Source organism: Bos javanicus, chromosome 9 (genome assembly GCF_032452875.1).
Source record: "Bos javanicus breed banteng chromosome 9, ARS-OSU_banteng_1.0, whole genome shotgun sequence".
In the NCBI taxonomy this organism is placed as follows: domain Eukaryota; kingdom Metazoa; phylum Chordata; class Mammalia; order Artiodactyla; family Bovidae; genus Bos; species Bos javanicus.
In genome coordinates this window covers 102,346,807-102,363,192 of record NC_083876.1, presented here as the reverse complement: position 1 = coordinate 102,363,192, position 16,386 = coordinate 102,346,807, and the positions used below count along the sequence as shown (strand labels likewise).

Genomic DNA, 16,386 nt, shown 5'->3' with positions numbered 1-16,386 from the left:
ACATTCGTCACAGAAATGGAAGAAGACACAGATAAATGGAAGATACTAGATATTTTGTGTTCAGGGACTGGAAAAATTAATACAGCTAAAATGTCCATTCTACTCAATGTAAGACCAGAAACTATAAAACTGAGAGGAAAACACAGGCAGAACACTCTTTGACATAAATCACAGCAAGATCCTCTGTGACCCATGTCCTAGAGGAATGGAAATAAAAACAAAAATAAACAAGTGGGACCTAATTAAACTTAAAAGCTTTTACACAGCAAAGGAATCTATAAACACAGTGAAAAGATAACCCTCAGAATGGGAGAAAATAATAGCAAATGAAACAGCTGACTAAGGATTAATCTCCAAAATATACAAGCAGCTCATGCAGCTCTACACCAGGACAAAAAAAAAAACCCAATGAAAAAGTGGATGGATACACATTTCTCCAATGAAGACATGCAGATGGCTATTAAACACGTGAAAAGATGCTCAACCTCACTCTTTATTAGAGAAATGCAAACCAAAACCACAAAGAGGCGTCACCTCACTGACTGGAATGGCCGTCTTCAAAAACTCTGCAAACAACAAACGCTGGGGGCGGGGGAGGAAAGAGAACCCTTCTGCACTGTTGGTGGGAATGTAAACTGATGGAGATTCCTTAAAAAAAAAAAAACTAGGAATAAAACTAGCCCATGGCCCAACAATCCCACTACTGAGCATATATCCTGAGGAGATAAAAACTGAAAAGACACAGGTGCCTCGACGTTCATGGCTGGGACATGGAAACCACCTGGCTGACACGGACAGATGAACAGAGCGCTGTGGCGTACAGATGCAGTGGGGCGTCACTCAGCCACAAACGGGCTGCGTTCTGAGTCAGTGCTACTGCGGTAAATAAAGCTAGAGCCCACTGTACAGAGTGAAGTGGCAAGTCAAACAACAGTATATTAAAACACACACATAGAGAATCTAGAAAGATGGTGCTGATGAACCTATCTGCAGGGCAGCAACGGAGACGCAGACACAGCGAACAGACCTGTGGACACGGGAGGGGAAGGAGAGGGGGGACGAGTTGGCACAGAAACACGCGCATCAGCAAAGGGGAAGCGGGCAGCCGGTTCGAACCTGCTGTGTGAATCAGGGAGCGCAAGCCCGGCGCTCCATGACAAGGTAGAGGGGTGGGGGGAGGCTCCCGAGGGAGTGGACACGCACACCCACGGCTGATTCACACTGATGTGTGGCAGAAACCAATACAACATTGTAACACAATTATCCTTCAATTAAAAATAAATTTTAAAAAATCTTATTAAAAGTAGTAACAAAAACACCAAGGTCATAGATACAAACATACCGGTGGTGACCAGAGGCAGAGGTTTGTGGGTAGAGGGAGGGGGTAACGCACAGCGCAGGAACCAGAGTTCAGTGGTCATTAAGAGAGCAGTCCTGAGTGTTCTCATCCCAAGGAAAGAACTCCTGTACCTCTGATGGCGAGGACAGCACCTACACGCACTGTGACCACCTCACGTGTGTGCAAATGCTGAGTCCACGCCCCACACCTGCACTGGCATGGGGATTATGTCTCGTTTTAAAGGTATACAGAGATGTGTGTAAAAAAGAAAACACAAGTTACTTACCTAGAAGTTTACGTAACAGTTTAATGTTAGAACAACACTCATCTCTATAACAGTGAGAAGTCTGCCCTAGGTACGGATGTGCACAGAGGTACCGGTGTAACCAACTACTAAGCGGTTCCCACTCGTTTTGCAGGAGAAAGATACTAGAGACCGAGTTTCACAGTGGCACCACGCCGACACGGTCTCGGCTCACCCAGAGATGTGACTGGACTGGACTAGACACTGCAGCCCCGCAAAGCAGGACCCTCTGTGCCGGAACAGCAGCAGGAGGCCGAGCTCTCAGACGCACGCACATCCTAGCAAGACTGAGACTGACTCTGACGGGGGCACAGACGGCTAACAGAACTGCTCGTGACAGTGATGCTACGACGAACACCATCAGAAGAGAGACGGCACAAAGCCTAGAAGTAAGCCCAGCGGCAGACAAGAGGCGTGGCGAGGAGAGGGCAGGCAGAGGCTGGATCCCCCGCCGAGGAGCCGCCAGGAGACAACCCAGGCACGGCTGGAAGCACGCGGCCCGGGAGGCTCCAGGGCAGGCCTGCGACACCACGGGGCAGGCTGCGCACCTGCTGGCCCGAGACCCACGCCCACCAGCCTGAACACCGGCAGTAAAGCCCTGGGCCAGCACACTCGCTAACAACAGTCACCGTCAGAGAGGGCGTCTTCCTCCCAGCCTGCAGACAGTAAGCGTTTCCTTTCCTGCCACAGGCCCGTGTCGCAGGTCCTCAGAGAGGCACTAGGTGGAGCCACAACACTTTACGTTCCTTTAAAAAAAGACCGTGTTTTATCACTAGGAACAGAAATGGTACATACGTTGCAACAAAACCCAACAAAAACCTAGTTACCTAGATTCAGAACACTGTAACTCAAAGTATGGCTTTAAAGTATCAGCTAAAAGACAAAATTTAAAAAGAATTTAAAAAACCAGCCACAACTTCCAATTTCAAGACGAAGTCAAGACCTTCCTTCCTTCTTCTCTGAAACGAACCCAAACCCAACCTGAACCACAGATGGTGAATTCTGAATTTTTAGAAATTAGAAGACAATAAAACACAGTCCACGGCTAACTCACATCTGCTCTGGCGTGATCACACTCTCCAGAATTCTCAAAGGCACCAGTGCTCTTACCCAGACTTATGTCTGGGGCCCTTCACAGTCAGGCCCCCGTCCACGGATCTCTTGGGGAGCGTGTGGTCCTGGCTGGGGTCCACGAACTTGAACACGTGGGACGCCCCGAACTGCACCTTCATCCCGCTCTGCAGCATCGTGGTCTCCGAGATGCGCTGCCCATCCACGTAGGTCTCAGCGTCCATGCTTCTCGGCGTGACCGTGACCACCCCGTCCATATTCGTGAGGTCACAGTGATGGGGCTGAATGCCTGAACCAAACAACTGGGAAGGAAGGAAAATCCAAGGAACTTCCATCAAGCATAGAGCATTTAAAACTGAATTTTAAGATTCTGGAGTCCCCCTTTCATAATAAATACAACCTAATAAATTCTGGATCTTTGGTGCTTTCAGGGAACTTCCCTCAATAGCAAAAAAGTAATAAACACTGTCAAGGTAACTTTTATTTTTAGCTTCCAGGAGCTTGCATGCTTATGAGATGATAATGGATCTATCCGGACGGATCACTGGAGTGCTCTGCTGTGGGGAGGATGGAGAAGGAGACGGACACGGGTCCTCGGCCCCGTGGCTCCAAGCTGAGAAATGAGGGCAGAGAGAGCGCGGCCTGCCAAGCTCAGCCCCAAGAGGCGAGGGGCGAACGTCCTCACTCACAGACACCCAGGACCTGGCCCAGTCTAGCCCGAGCGCCGCGCCGAGCGGGAGTGATGCCTGCCTCCCGTTGCGTGTGGGCCCCGGTGATGCGCTTGCCTGTACTGTCTACTGAAGCACTCTATAAAAGCAGCCCCATGTCCCGGGGAAAAGCGAGCAGGCCAGGGCCCTGAGGGGCTGGAGGACCGACGCTCACGCCACCCGTCAATCTGCTCTCTACGGCCCCGCCCCGGCCCCGCCCACCGCCCGCGCACCTGGATGGAGCTGTCCTCGAACTTCTCGGTCCCCACCTCCGTGACGCTGAGCTGAAGGCGGTAGAGCTTTGGCTTGTCTCTGGAGTCAGAACCGTCTGCGGGAGGAGAACAGGCTTCACTGCGAGTCAAATCACAAGGCTCTCGCCACGTGATTTGAAACAAGCAAACGGGCAATCCTTGAAAAGACAACCACTCAGTTCTCAGGGTTTCTTTTCAAAGAACTCCCCAGGTTTACATCCTGCAGTTTAACTGGGTGCACAAAATGCAAACGAAGACACGAACGTATCAGTTTCTGCTTATTACACTACAAGGTACTAACACCAACCTTCCTACTAACCTTGCTTACTGCATAAAAAACACCTCCTGACCACATGGTACTGGACCCATCTGGTCCTGAATGAAGACCAGGGAGGAGATCGGGCGCCTCCAGACTGGCCGTTGCCCCATGTGCCCTGCACACAGCCCGCGGGGAAACGCGAGCCCTCTCCCAGGTCCAGGGGCAGACCCGAGGAGGCGGCCCCACGCCACCCACCGGCCGCCACCGCGCCGAGTCCCAGTAGGAACTGCGGTGAGGCGCCCACCTCCATGGAGCGCAACTGGGGAGAAACACAAACAGAGACTGGAGCTTTCTGTGTCATTTTAAACTTCCTGGAGCCGCGAGACGTTCCCCCTGGCTGTGCATGAACTTCTCTGACCTGATGGGGTTGCCTGGGGGTAGAGCAGGAGGGGGAGGGGGACCACATGCGCTGAGACCCCTGCCCACTGAGGCCCGGACACTTACCCCCCACTACATCCCAGCTAGCGCAGGCCACTCTGACCCCAGCCCTGGTGCCCAGGCGGGGACGGGCCTCAGCCCCGACACGGCCGCATCAGGACGCGATCCCGGCCCGGACAGCAGCCTCAAGGGTCCCCGCCGCACCGGAGGCTCGATGACTTCAGACCCACTCACCAAGGGGTCAGGGACGCTCGCTCACTGAGGGGTCGGAGATGGGCCCGCCAGAGCACACAGAGGATGGTCCCAACTCTCGCAGACCAACACCGGGAGCAGGGCACGCAAGCCGTCAGCACGGTCGCTAACTTGTGAGTGCACAAAGCAGCAGGCTGATGGCAGGTTTCCTATCTGCGAGCTACTGCAGCAATTCTGAGATCGGGTGAAGAGACCGAGCCAGGCTCCATAGACTTCGCCTCGAACAAAGCCCACACGGGGCATCCCGGTGGGAGGCGGCCGCAGCGGAAGCCTCGTCTGAGCCTTTCTGTTTCACCTCCAAGTACTGACTCAGAACAGGGCATCCATCATGTGGGGCCTTCCTGGACAGGCCAGTTCCGTCAGACCTGCCGGGGGCGTGTTACTCTGCTGCCTTTCAACACCTCGGGCAGCCCTGGGGTCAGTCCGAGCTGAGAGGCATCGTCAGCTGTGCTGTGCCCCCGAAGCAGCCGCTTCCTCACACCCCCACCCCTGGGCTCCGGCGCAGAAGGGCGTCTAAAATGGTCTCTTTACACCTGGCCCTCAGCACAGACCGTGGTCCACAGTGTGCATCCCGTAAACTGGGACCGGTTAACAGGGAGTGGCTACTAACTAAAAATGGAGAGAACAGAATACTGCAGTGTGGCCACACAGAATTACACTAATGAATCATAAAGAAAGCAAAAGAAGCAAATTAGTGGTCCAGAACAATTGTCTCAATTACAATGTTTAAAAAAAAAAAACAACAGAAGAACATGAAAAATGTGTTTAGCGGTGACAGAAAAATGCACAGATGCTTTCTTCTGAAATTCTAAATGCTTCTGAAGGGCATCTTGTGAGCTAATAACCTGATAATACAAACTTTTTTTTACATCAACATTTACAGCCACGAATTTAGAAACATAACAAGAAAGGAGAAGGCGATGGCACCCACTCCAGTGCTCTCGCCTGGAGAATCCCACGGGCGGAGGAGCCTGGTGGGCTGCAGTCCACGGGGTCACTATCAGTCGGACACGACTGAGCGACTTCACTTTCACTTTTCAGTTTCACGCATTGGAGAAGGAAATAGCAACCCACTCCAGTGCTCTCGCCTGGAGAATCCCACGGGCAGAGACTCCTGGGGGGCTGCAGTCCACGGGGTTGCACAGAGTCGAACACGACTGAAGCGACTTAGCAGCAGCAGCAAGAAAGGGAGCGCTACAGACTTCCCCATCCTCTCCTTTCTCACCACTTCCCTGTAGCAGGCGGAGACGCCTGGGGGGCTGCAGTCCACGGGGTTGTACAGAGTCGAACACGACTGAAGCGACTTAGCAGCAGCAGCAAGAAAGGGAGCGCTACAGACTTCCCCATCCTCTCCTTTCTCACCACTTCCCTGTAGCAGAAACCTGCCGACAGACGGACAGAAACCACCTTTCAAGCCCCTCCTTCCTCACTGCTCCCCAGGAGTAACACGAGAGAGAGACACCTTTACAGGTGTGTCCAGAGTACCCGGAGTGGGGGCCACAGATGCCGGAGACAGAAGGGAGCCGAGGGGCCATGGGGAGAAACGGAAATGGAGGCAAGGAATGTGCAAGGAGCCGACTTCTCCTCGTGGGTCCGCGCCCCTCTCCTCAGCAAAAGCAGTCATCTCAGGGGCCGGACACACACCACAACCGCTGTGTCACACAATCCCTGCTGCGTCCCCTCCTGTAAACACTGCTTCTGCCCGGAGGGCGGGAGCACCCTTCTCCCTTCAAGCCACGCAGCTCTGGCGTGGCCCAAAGGCGGAGTAAGTCCTCTTGAGGAACCGACCACACGCACCAGAGCTTCTCCCAGAGGTTTTCAAAGTTTTTCTTTAATTTTGCACTTTTGCCTTAAAAATATGTGTTGTTGTTCAGTCTCGTCCGACTCTTCGCGACCCCATAGACTGCAGCACGCCAGGCATCCCTGTCCTTCACCATCTCCTGGAGTTTGCTCAAACTCACTTCCGTCGAGTCAAACAGGTATGCAACACAATCATATGGTTCAAAACTCAAAAGGCACAACAAGTCCAGGTGAAACATCCCCACCTCCGCCCAGAAGCAAACCTGCAGCGTCTGCCTTTAGTGGATGGGGCAACCTGACGCCCAGCGTCTCCGGCGCTCACACACCTGTCAGAGACCCACTCGGGGCTCCCGAACAAGCTGCACAAAACCCGGTCAGACGTCCAACACCTGACTAACCGGCGTTTCCTCTGAAACTCACCCTTAATTTCATCTGCCAACTCTGCCAGCACGCCCCCACGCCTAGCACTCTGCCCTGCACGCTGGTCTGCTGCGGCTTTCTCCAGCGCTCCCAGAGACCGCTCTGAGCACATCCTGAGAGAGGGCCCAAGGGCGCCTGCATTCTCAGCCGGCAGCACTTCCACACAGCCAGCTCCGCCTCTGCCCCAACCGCCGCCGGCGGCCGGCTGGACGAAGCGGCTGGGGTCCTGCCAGCCACCCTGCGTGGATGGAGGGAGGGGACTCGCGCACCTAAGGACAGCTGACCGCAAGCACGGCCCCGGCGCCGTGCTGCACGCCGGAGATGCACAGTGAGGAAGTGGATGATGGTCACGTGCCCAGAGAGCTCACACTTCAACAAACCAAGAGAACAGTTAAGACATCAACAAAAAAGAAATGTGAATCTTACTGAAACATGACTATCGAGAGAATATTTTCACTAACTCTATTAGAAAAAAAATCCAAAAAACTGTCTCCTCAAACAAAAACTAAGGACACTTCAGTGAAGTCGATGGCTGTATCATGTGTATTTTTGGTACATGCCAGGTAAAAAAAGAAATGTATTCTCTACTGTTCCATTATTTTACAGTATGAAATTAAAAAACACAGGAAGACATTAGAGTCCTTTTCAGGAATAAAATAACAACTGAAACATGTCTAAGACTCTATTTATGTATTACATCAAAGTAGGTGATACATACTGGGTTTGATCTCTGGGTCAGGAAGATCCCCTGGAGGAGGGCATGGCAACCCACTCCAGTGTTCTTGCCTGGAGAATCCCACGGACAGGGGAGCCTGGAGGGCTACAGTCCGTGGGGTCCCACAGAGCTGGACACAACTGGGCAACTAAACGCAGCACACAGCACAGGTGGTAAACACCAATTGTTTCTATTTTTCTTTAAAAAATGAACAAACCCCCCCCAAACTCCAAGTTTGGCTAATATCTGATGAAAACCTGTATGATCAGTTTGGACAAAGTTCAACAAACCAATATAAGATGCTACAAGCTGAATAAGCTTTCTATACAAGAACGTATTTGACTATTACATTCGACATGCAAAAAATGACATTTAAAATGTAAAAACAGACCAAAGAAATAATTCCATGTACTATCTAAGATAGACTCTACTGCACAAAACTTGAGAAACAAACCCCAAGTAAGAAAGCACAGCTCTGCTGACAAGAGATGAGTTTCAACCGGGAGAACGAGGACAGCCCTAAGACACCCTGCATCCGGTCCAGACACCAGTGAGAGCCCCACCAGGGGCCAGGGGTGAGTGGCACCACTGGCCGGCCGGCTCCTCCTCTGCAGCCTCCTGGGGCATCACACACGTGGCCCTCCCCACGCACCATGCCCCACCTCTCAGCCCAGGCCCTCTCTCTCTGGGCCTGGGTCTCAGGCTGTCTGTTCCCCGTCCATCTCCTCCTCCCCTGCCTCGCCCCTCTTCTTGATTGTCTTGGGGGAGAGGGAGTTGAAGGTCAAGAAAACCAGTCTCTTCCTTCTTCACTCCAAATTCTCACTTAAGACTTATCCTGAACAAAGGAACTGGAAATGTCTGCAAAACAAGCTTCTCTTAAATGAATTCTGGATATGGAACAATTACTAGATAGGTATAAAATGAAAGGACATTAAACTCTTAGGAAGCGTTATATTAATTGAACAATGAACACATCACGCATGTGGTCAGTCCACATTGTTCTGCCCGCGAGGCGGTCAGTGCTCTGGTTAAGAAAGCAGTAGGAAGCACAGCGTTACCTTCGGAAGCATGAGAGCTGTAGCAGGCCGAGTGGTTCCTTCTCCCTGGGGTCGGAGTCATGCACGGCCCCCAGGTGAAGGCCGCAGCAGGACAGAGGCCGTGCAGAAGGCGTGGGGGGAGACAGAGAGGGTAAGCTGCAGGGGCGACCGTGCGCGGGAAAAGCGCGCCACCCGAGCCCGGGGCGCGGACACGGCAGCGTGCTCCACGCGGCGCGAGTGTGAGAGACCGAGGCCCACTGTTAGGGAGACACTGAGACAACAGGTGAGTGCCCGAGGCGGGCAGCAGTTAGTCCAGCGCAGGGAGACCCCCACCCTGCTGGGAGGAGGCGATCGCTTCCACCCAAAGAATAACATGACTCGCTACCCCTGTCCCTCCAAAAGACAGTGGAAGCGTGTACCCACGTCTCAGAAGCCTGGACAACACCTGCGGGCCTCAGTCCCCCCCGCCCCCACCGAGGACACGTGCTGGCTGACGTGCAGCCACGCGGTCCTCACCCCCGACCTGCCACCCAGCGGCGGGTGGCAAACACCCTCTCACTCCGCCTGCAGACCGTGCTCGGAGCGCTGCAGCCACACCGGCAGGCCAGGGGGCTCTGGGGTGGACGGCTCTGGGGTGAGAAGCCCGTGGCAGGCACTGGGCCTGCCTCTGTGACCCCCGAGTGCGGCCTCCATGAGCAGAGAGGCTCCCCCGCGGCCCCGCACCTGGCAGGGCGGCAAAGCCCTGGGCGCACAATGCCCACCCACTCAGACTGAGACCGCAAATCGCAGGAGGACAGCGAGACCTCTGGCCCCTCTGCACCCGCTGCCCAGGCTTTGGCGGCAGCTCTGCGACCCTGACTGGAGGTAGCAGAGGCCGGGGCACTAACAAGTGTGTGATGCACGCCGCCAGCGTCTGGTGGCAAGCAGGACACAACTGGCATCTGCGCAGGACCCACCCTCTGTCCCTCTACGCCCGCGGAACAGCTCTACACAGTTTATAGCCTGGGAGACGCTAAGTGTGAGATCAGCAGTCAAAACAGCACTTCTCGCCGAAACATGAGTCCCAAGGTCGGGGGTTTAATCTGACTTTTTGCTGCTCCACCTCCAAGGCCCAGAGCAGCGCCGCCACCTAAGAAGCACTTGGGAAGCACTCGTCACCTGCCCTGCCACCACCCAAGTCAGCTTGCTGGTCTGCATTTCAAAACTACCCTATGTCAGCTGCTGTGTATGAAGTCTCTATGGGCTAATACTATTTTCAAACATTTTGGTTTGGGAGAAAGAAAATAATCATTAATTTCCAGCACGTAATGCAGAATTTTTAAGGACAGACCCAAGACCCAAAGACTAAGTTTCAAAACCAACTGCCATCTCCCAGCCACCATGCACTGCTGCACACGTCTGAGCACCAACCCTCACACCCAGACGCCAGACACGCCAGGTTTCCAAACCAAAGTGTCCAGACGCCAGACACGCCAGGTTTCCAAACCAAAGCATCCATGAACTTTTCAGCCAGAGAACTCAGAGACAGAGCAATACTCACATTTCCCCACAAACAGCTAATCAATTTTAAAAAAAACTTCAGACATAGAAGTTACTGCCTGCAGCACAGGGCCACAGACTATAAACTACAGTCAGTCAAAACAGCAGCCATTTTACCTGTATCAACACCACACCACCCAGAGGACACCCTGCACCACAGGGACCACGCCCATCATTAGTGAGCCATAATTTTGTAAGCAAAAATGAATACTCAGGAATCAAAGAGCAAAACATACTTCCTGCCCAAGGATCCACAGGCTATCTCCGTAACAGTTTGCTTCTAGCTAACCTTTTGTAGGATTACTTACTAAGCTTCATTTAAAAGAAACTCTGGGTGGGAGGGTCGACTCTGGTCTTGATAGCATTTTACGGTACAGGTCACAGGGCACCATTTTAACCAAATAAACAGAAATGACGCAGTTCAGCTGAATGAGAACGATACACGTGTCACACACGTATCAAGTATGTAAGCAGATTAAGTACATTGTATAACAATGTGTGTGCATAAGACATTTTAGGAAAGTCAATATATTTCTCTGCCTGATGACTAACTTGTAACAACAGCTTTAGCTTAAGAGAGCACAACAAACACACAGTCTAGAAGGCTGACCCGAATGTACACTTAGTCTATTAGAAGGCTGACCTGAAGGTACACTTAGTCTATTAGAAGGCTGACCTGATATACACTGAGTCTATTGTCATTTAAAACTACGCACATACCCTTCCTCTTACGCATGGACTTCTTGGATATACAGCTGACTTTACAGATATCCTTTAGGAGATTCATACACTGAGCAACAGTGTAACACATACACACACATCAGCCTCTAGAAAATCTGTCCTGAGAAAAGTATGTCTCAGTTTCCTGATTTTTAGTAGCTAAAGTATTTTACAAGGTTATTTTTGGAAAAAAATTTTTTAAAGGGAGTAGATCATTTAAACATCTCAAAAACTCTCTGTATTCACTATTTAAGATTTTGTTTTTCAATATCCATTTTTGTGCATGTTAAGTTTATTCTTATGCATGAATATACATACCCTATGATCTTAAGGGTTTTTTAATAAATACCGTCTTATGATGGCTACTTTAAAAAATAAATAAATAAATGGTCTTTTAAAAAAAAAAAAAAAAGGATGTCAACCAAAAGAAAGTCTATCCGAGTAAGGTTCACCACAAAGCGCAGCACGCCCAGCGTGGCCCTGCTCACCCGGGCTCAGCTCCACGAGGTAGGGCAGCTTCTCGGGGGGCAGGGCGGAGCCGTAGGCCGACCCATCGGCTCTCTCCTTCCCCTGCAGGGGCTTCCCGTCCGTGTGCTTCTTACTTTTCTTTGGGATGTGGTCTGGTGGCCTCCTCTTCAACTGAAAGACTAAAATCCCTAGAATAGAAACTGTAAATTATCAACCAACTCAAGTGAATGTCGATGGACAGCTGATCGACCATCAGCTGCCCAAGGTTCTTCAGGAAAATGCAATTTAACATCTCCCAGGGTGACTCCAGTGGTAAAGAATCCACCTGCCAATACGGGAGATGCAGGAGACCTGGTTTGATCCCTGGGCTGGGAAGATCCCCTGGAGGAGTAAACAGCAACCCACTCCAGTATTCTTCCTGGAGAATCCCAGGGACAGAGGAGCCTGGGGGACTACAGTCCACAGGGGCGCAAAGAGTTGGACACAACTGAAGCAACTTAGGATTGCACACCACTGCCCAAGGCATAATTAAGAAAAGCTCACGCAATTTAACTTTGTGTTCTTGAAAACTCTTGTAAGCAATTTCCCCAAAGCATTTTAAATTAACAATCATGCAAACATGTTATATGCTTGAAAACAACATATTTCAGAATAAATGCTTCTATTGGCAAACAACCCTATGATCAATATGTCCATACACACATGTAGTAACACAGACGCACATTAATACATACACACAAATATTCTTAATTCAATTGAATTAAATCACAATTAAGATCAATTTGACTTTAATAAAGTTTAACTTCATATCGTCCAGAAAAAGTACGAAGCAAGTGTACATTTGAAAGTACCAATCTACATTCAAATATGCCAGGTTTTCACGTCTTTGTCAACACCAAGGCCCTTCACTGAGCAACAGCGAGCTTCAGAAGTATTTCTGAAAGCAAGAAAACTGTTCTCTCGTCAAAAATGCACCTTTATGCCCTCACCGCTCTGAAATAATCAGGAGAAATTGTCTGAGTGGTGGAAAGTCCGGATTCCTTATACAAAATGACTAGAGGATTAGACAGTATTCAGGGTTGAAGGTTATCTTCCCTATTACCACAAGCCTGTCCAAACGTCACCAGTCCGTCTGGTCAGCAGGGAAGGAACCAGGTGCCAACAGGTGCCAACCCCTCATGAACTGACAAGGTGCTCTGGTCTGGCTTCTGCAGGACACAGTGGCCCTGCTGCTGCGTGACGGTCTGTGCCAGGCCTCCTGCCAGACCCACCTGGCACAGAGCAGCCTCAGGAAGAGGAGCCAGCAAGTCCAGTAAGGAGGCGGAAGACGGCCCAGCACACAGTCCTCAAGAGACACTGCCACGCACACCTGCCTCTTCCGGCAGATTAGACCCTAACGTATCAGGTATCCCAGAGCTAATTCCTTAACAAATACAATCTCTCTTTACCTCTGTCACTCGGCCATTCCCTGAAGATCTGTAAAGGACATTCGTCATCATCAAGAATAACTTCTTTAGCACCTTTTTCATCCGAATGCTGGGCTCCAGGAGGAAGCATGACCTAAGAGGGAATAACAATTAACTGTGACTACACCCAAAAAGTGAATCAGCGGGTATTTAAAAGAATTTTTTGTTTTTGAGGAAATAAAAAAAAAGTCACTGTAGAACTGAATTGTTCAAACACTATAAACAATCCTGAAAAACATGGACAAAAGTGAGGGAAAAGTTTCCAATAAAAACCTCAGCCAGCTGACCAGAATGCTGTTACTGGCCTGCCCTCTGTCCCGCCCCAAACGCTAGTCGGGTCTGCTCCCTGACACGCTCTGTTGGCAGGCTGCCTGGGATGCTCGACCTGTGAGGAGGCTCTTAAAGAAAGATGACTGCATCACCGCAGACCCGCCGGCCCACAGCCTGCCTTCCACTGTCACACTGGTGTTAAGAAGGCAGTTTCATCTAACACATCCTCTGCAGGAAAACCATCACAGAGCAGCAGCAGAAGAGACCAGCTTCCCTTTTTGTGTACAAAGTTCATTTTTAGGATTAAATTTAGATGCGGTACACGGCGTTCACTGAACAAGGGCTTTACGGCACTGCACGCACGACACTCACACATCTGCAGCGCTGTATAACTTTTTATTCTATTCTAACGGCAAGCAATGTCCTAATCATTGGAAAAACCCTGTGACAGAGAGAAAAAGAGCCAGTGACCAGGGCCCAGTCTCCAATGCCCTGCTGAGTTCCAGTCCATCTCTCAACACCAACCAACACACAACTACAGAAACCAAAGCCAGTCACTGGCACCTGGAGATGACTTTCAAACTCGAGTTAATTCAATAACGTTATAACAGACATTATGCCCAATTACATCATATGTGCATATACCAAGTGGCTTGGACGTCTACAGAACCGTGTAACTTCTCTCTACACTGCTACAAATCACCCTAAAAAGACGTTTATTATTAATACGACACACCCTTACGCTTAAGTAACTGATATTTCCTCATAGTGTCTTGTACTAAACGTAGCATCCTGGGCTTGGAACGCATGCTGCTCCAGGGTCTGACTTGCACTTGTCTCTTCGGTCTCACACTCTGCCACGCAGCCTCAGAGAGCAAGTTCCTCAGAACTTCTCTGGATTCTCCACCAGGCCACAGGACCCCACGCTGCACTGCACCTGTAACGCGCCTCCCAACTTCGGGGTCCAGCAAGCACCCCCTCTCACCCCTCGGCTCGGGGACAACTCCCCCAGAGAGGCTTCCCCAACCTCCGTGCTCGGCGCAGACTGCGTGCCTGTATTTCTCATTCTTGGCTTGTCTCCCTTTACTGTGAACTCTTTTGAAGGCAGGTCTCAGCTTTGACCTAACACAGTATTTAACACAGTTAGCACAGTACCTAACAAAGAAGCAGAACCTACCTATGCCCTGAATAACTCACTGAAGAGAGAACAGATGAGTGGATGAAGATGAAAGAGCTTCGTATCACATGATCAGTAAGAGGGCAAGAAAGCAAAGGACTTCTATCTCAAGGATAAAAACAATTATCAACCCCTAACTCATTTTGCCTAAACTAACAGGGAAAAAAAAAGAAAAAAATGCTCAAGAACACAGTATTTAGAACAAAAGCCCCAAACTATGCGACCCTCAAAAGAATCATCAAACGATTTCAAAGAGACTGTCAGAAAAAGCCCAAAGAAAGTATTTTACAACTTCATGCCTCTGACTAAGGTGCTCTTTCATTTTCTCATTTTCATCAATAAAATTAGGCGGAAATTAAGGAAAGGAAAACCCACATTATGAAGTCTACTACCACACAGTCTCTCAAATGCAGCTTCATGGAACGGAGAATCACTGAACAGACTTAGACACAGTACCGCTCCCCTGGCAGACACCTGGGCCTCCACGCCAAGAGTCAGGCGGCGGTGGCAGCCTCGGGGCCACAGCCTAAGAGGCCCAGGTGGAAAAGGGCCAGGCCTCTGTTCGGCAATGCAGACTCCATTCACACCACTGCTTTGCTGTTTTCATCCTCAGACACTTTCCATAGTGGTTATTAACTGGAAGTATGAGGAAAATGGACCCAGAAAACCCAAATCCTTCAGGTCTGGGAGACACACTAGTGTTATTTCTTTGACGTTCTCTTTCTCTCCACTTCCTATTGCTTTTTCTACCTGATCCTCCGTCAGACCCTAAATCTCCCCGTCTCCTGTCTTTCTGTCCTCTGCCGATGTCCTTCACGTCCCCTTTCACCCCTCCTGCTAACACTTCGCGCCCTGGCCCTTCTCTGCAGGCTCCTGCCACAGCACTCTGGTCCATTCCCCCAAGCACCAGCCCAGCCCTTCTGTCTCAAGTCTCAGCTTTTGAACACTTCCATCTGCTTTGTCTCGTTTATCTCAAGTTCTCTCATCTGCTTGGGCTGGTCTATCTTTCACTTTCAAGGCATTTTCCAGCATCTGTTGAGTCCGGGTCATCCTCTCACACTGACGGCGAGCCCAGGGAGAGCAGGTGGTTCTGGTGAGGGTGCCCACTAATGAGCCAGGATGTCCGCAGGTCAGAGTTCATACAGGCTGCTCTTCCCTGAGAGATGGTGCCGTCTGGAAGGAATCACTCATCTTCTGGCTGTCGGGACTCAGGGCACAGCCTCCCTCCATCCTCCTGCTTGTGGTGAAGACCTTGCTATGCCAGGACCCCCAACCCTGCAGTGTGACCATGGCCTTCAGAAGGGGAGGTGACAGGACAGCCACAACGGGGGAGGTAGGCTGGTGGACGATACTCCCTGAAACAACTCTCGGGACAGCTTGTCCTGAGATGGTTTTCAATGCTGCCCGGGGAGTGCTAGAGCCCCGTACTCCTGGGTCCTCGGGACTGGGACGCAGGCCCCTCTGCAGGCGGCTTCCCGCCAGCAAGTTACACACGCCTCTTTCAGGTCTTGCGTTCGTGTCTGCGGCCACACCACCCTGAAAGCGCCTGGTCCTGGAAGCTAAGCAGGGTTGGACCTGGTTAGTACTTGGATGGGAGGACTGCGTTCACAGCTCTTGCCATCTCTTCTCTCGTGCCCTTTGTTCTTGTGCATTTACACAGAGTTCTTCATTCCTTTATTGTCATCTCAGTGGGATAAAAACATCTGTCTTCTCATCTATTTCCAGCTGAAAATTGGGCTTTACTCATAAAATTATAGATCTAGCAAATGGTTTTTCCAGCAGAATATAAATTCTCAGCTTTATAACGAGAAGAAAAAGCCATAAAACTCAAGCAAGGCCTCTTATTTAACCCCTTCTGTAGCAACACTACCAGCACCGCTGAGAGCTCAGAGCAGACAGCACTCAGCTCACAGCTTGAAAGACTGAACACTGCTAGGGTTCTGAGTCGTCTACAAAGTCAGTGCAAACCCAGCCACAATTCCAGCAGGTTTTATGTAGAAACTGATAAGCTGATTCTAAAACTTATGTGTAAATGCAAATAAGCTGAAATGACCAAAGCAATTTATTAAAGCAAAAGGAAAAAGTGCAATGGGGACTTTATATGATTTTAAAAGACTTACCATAATCTATAGTAATCAATATAGCTTGATGTT

The 16,386-nt window shown here is 50.5% G+C and overlaps 1 protein-coding gene across 15 annotated transcripts in view; it reads right to left on the bottom strand.

The window, feature by feature from the left end:
• AFDN (afadin, adherens junction formation factor) overlaps positions 1–16,386 on the bottom strand; it is a 113,585-nt gene that overhangs the window by 50,500 nt on the left and 46,699 nt on the right. For 11 of the 15 annotated variants that reach the window (XM_061428561.1, XM_061428563.1, XM_061428559.1 and 8 more), the window contains exons 7-10: positions 12,769–12,880; positions 11,341–11,508; positions 3,655–3,749; positions 2,754–3,016 (exon numbers count right to left, since the gene is read on the bottom strand). In XM_061428561.1, the coding sequence (XP_061284545.1) occupies positions 2,754–3,016; positions 3,655–3,749; positions 11,341–11,508; positions 12,769–12,880 (638 nt within the window). Of the gene's footprint in view, positions 1–2,753; positions 3,017–3,654; positions 3,750–8,614; positions 9,110–11,340; positions 11,509–12,768; positions 12,881–16,386 lie in introns of those variants that run through there. The other 4 variants (XM_061428571.1, XM_061428572.1, XM_061428573.1 and 1 more) reach the window with 2 other exon arrangements.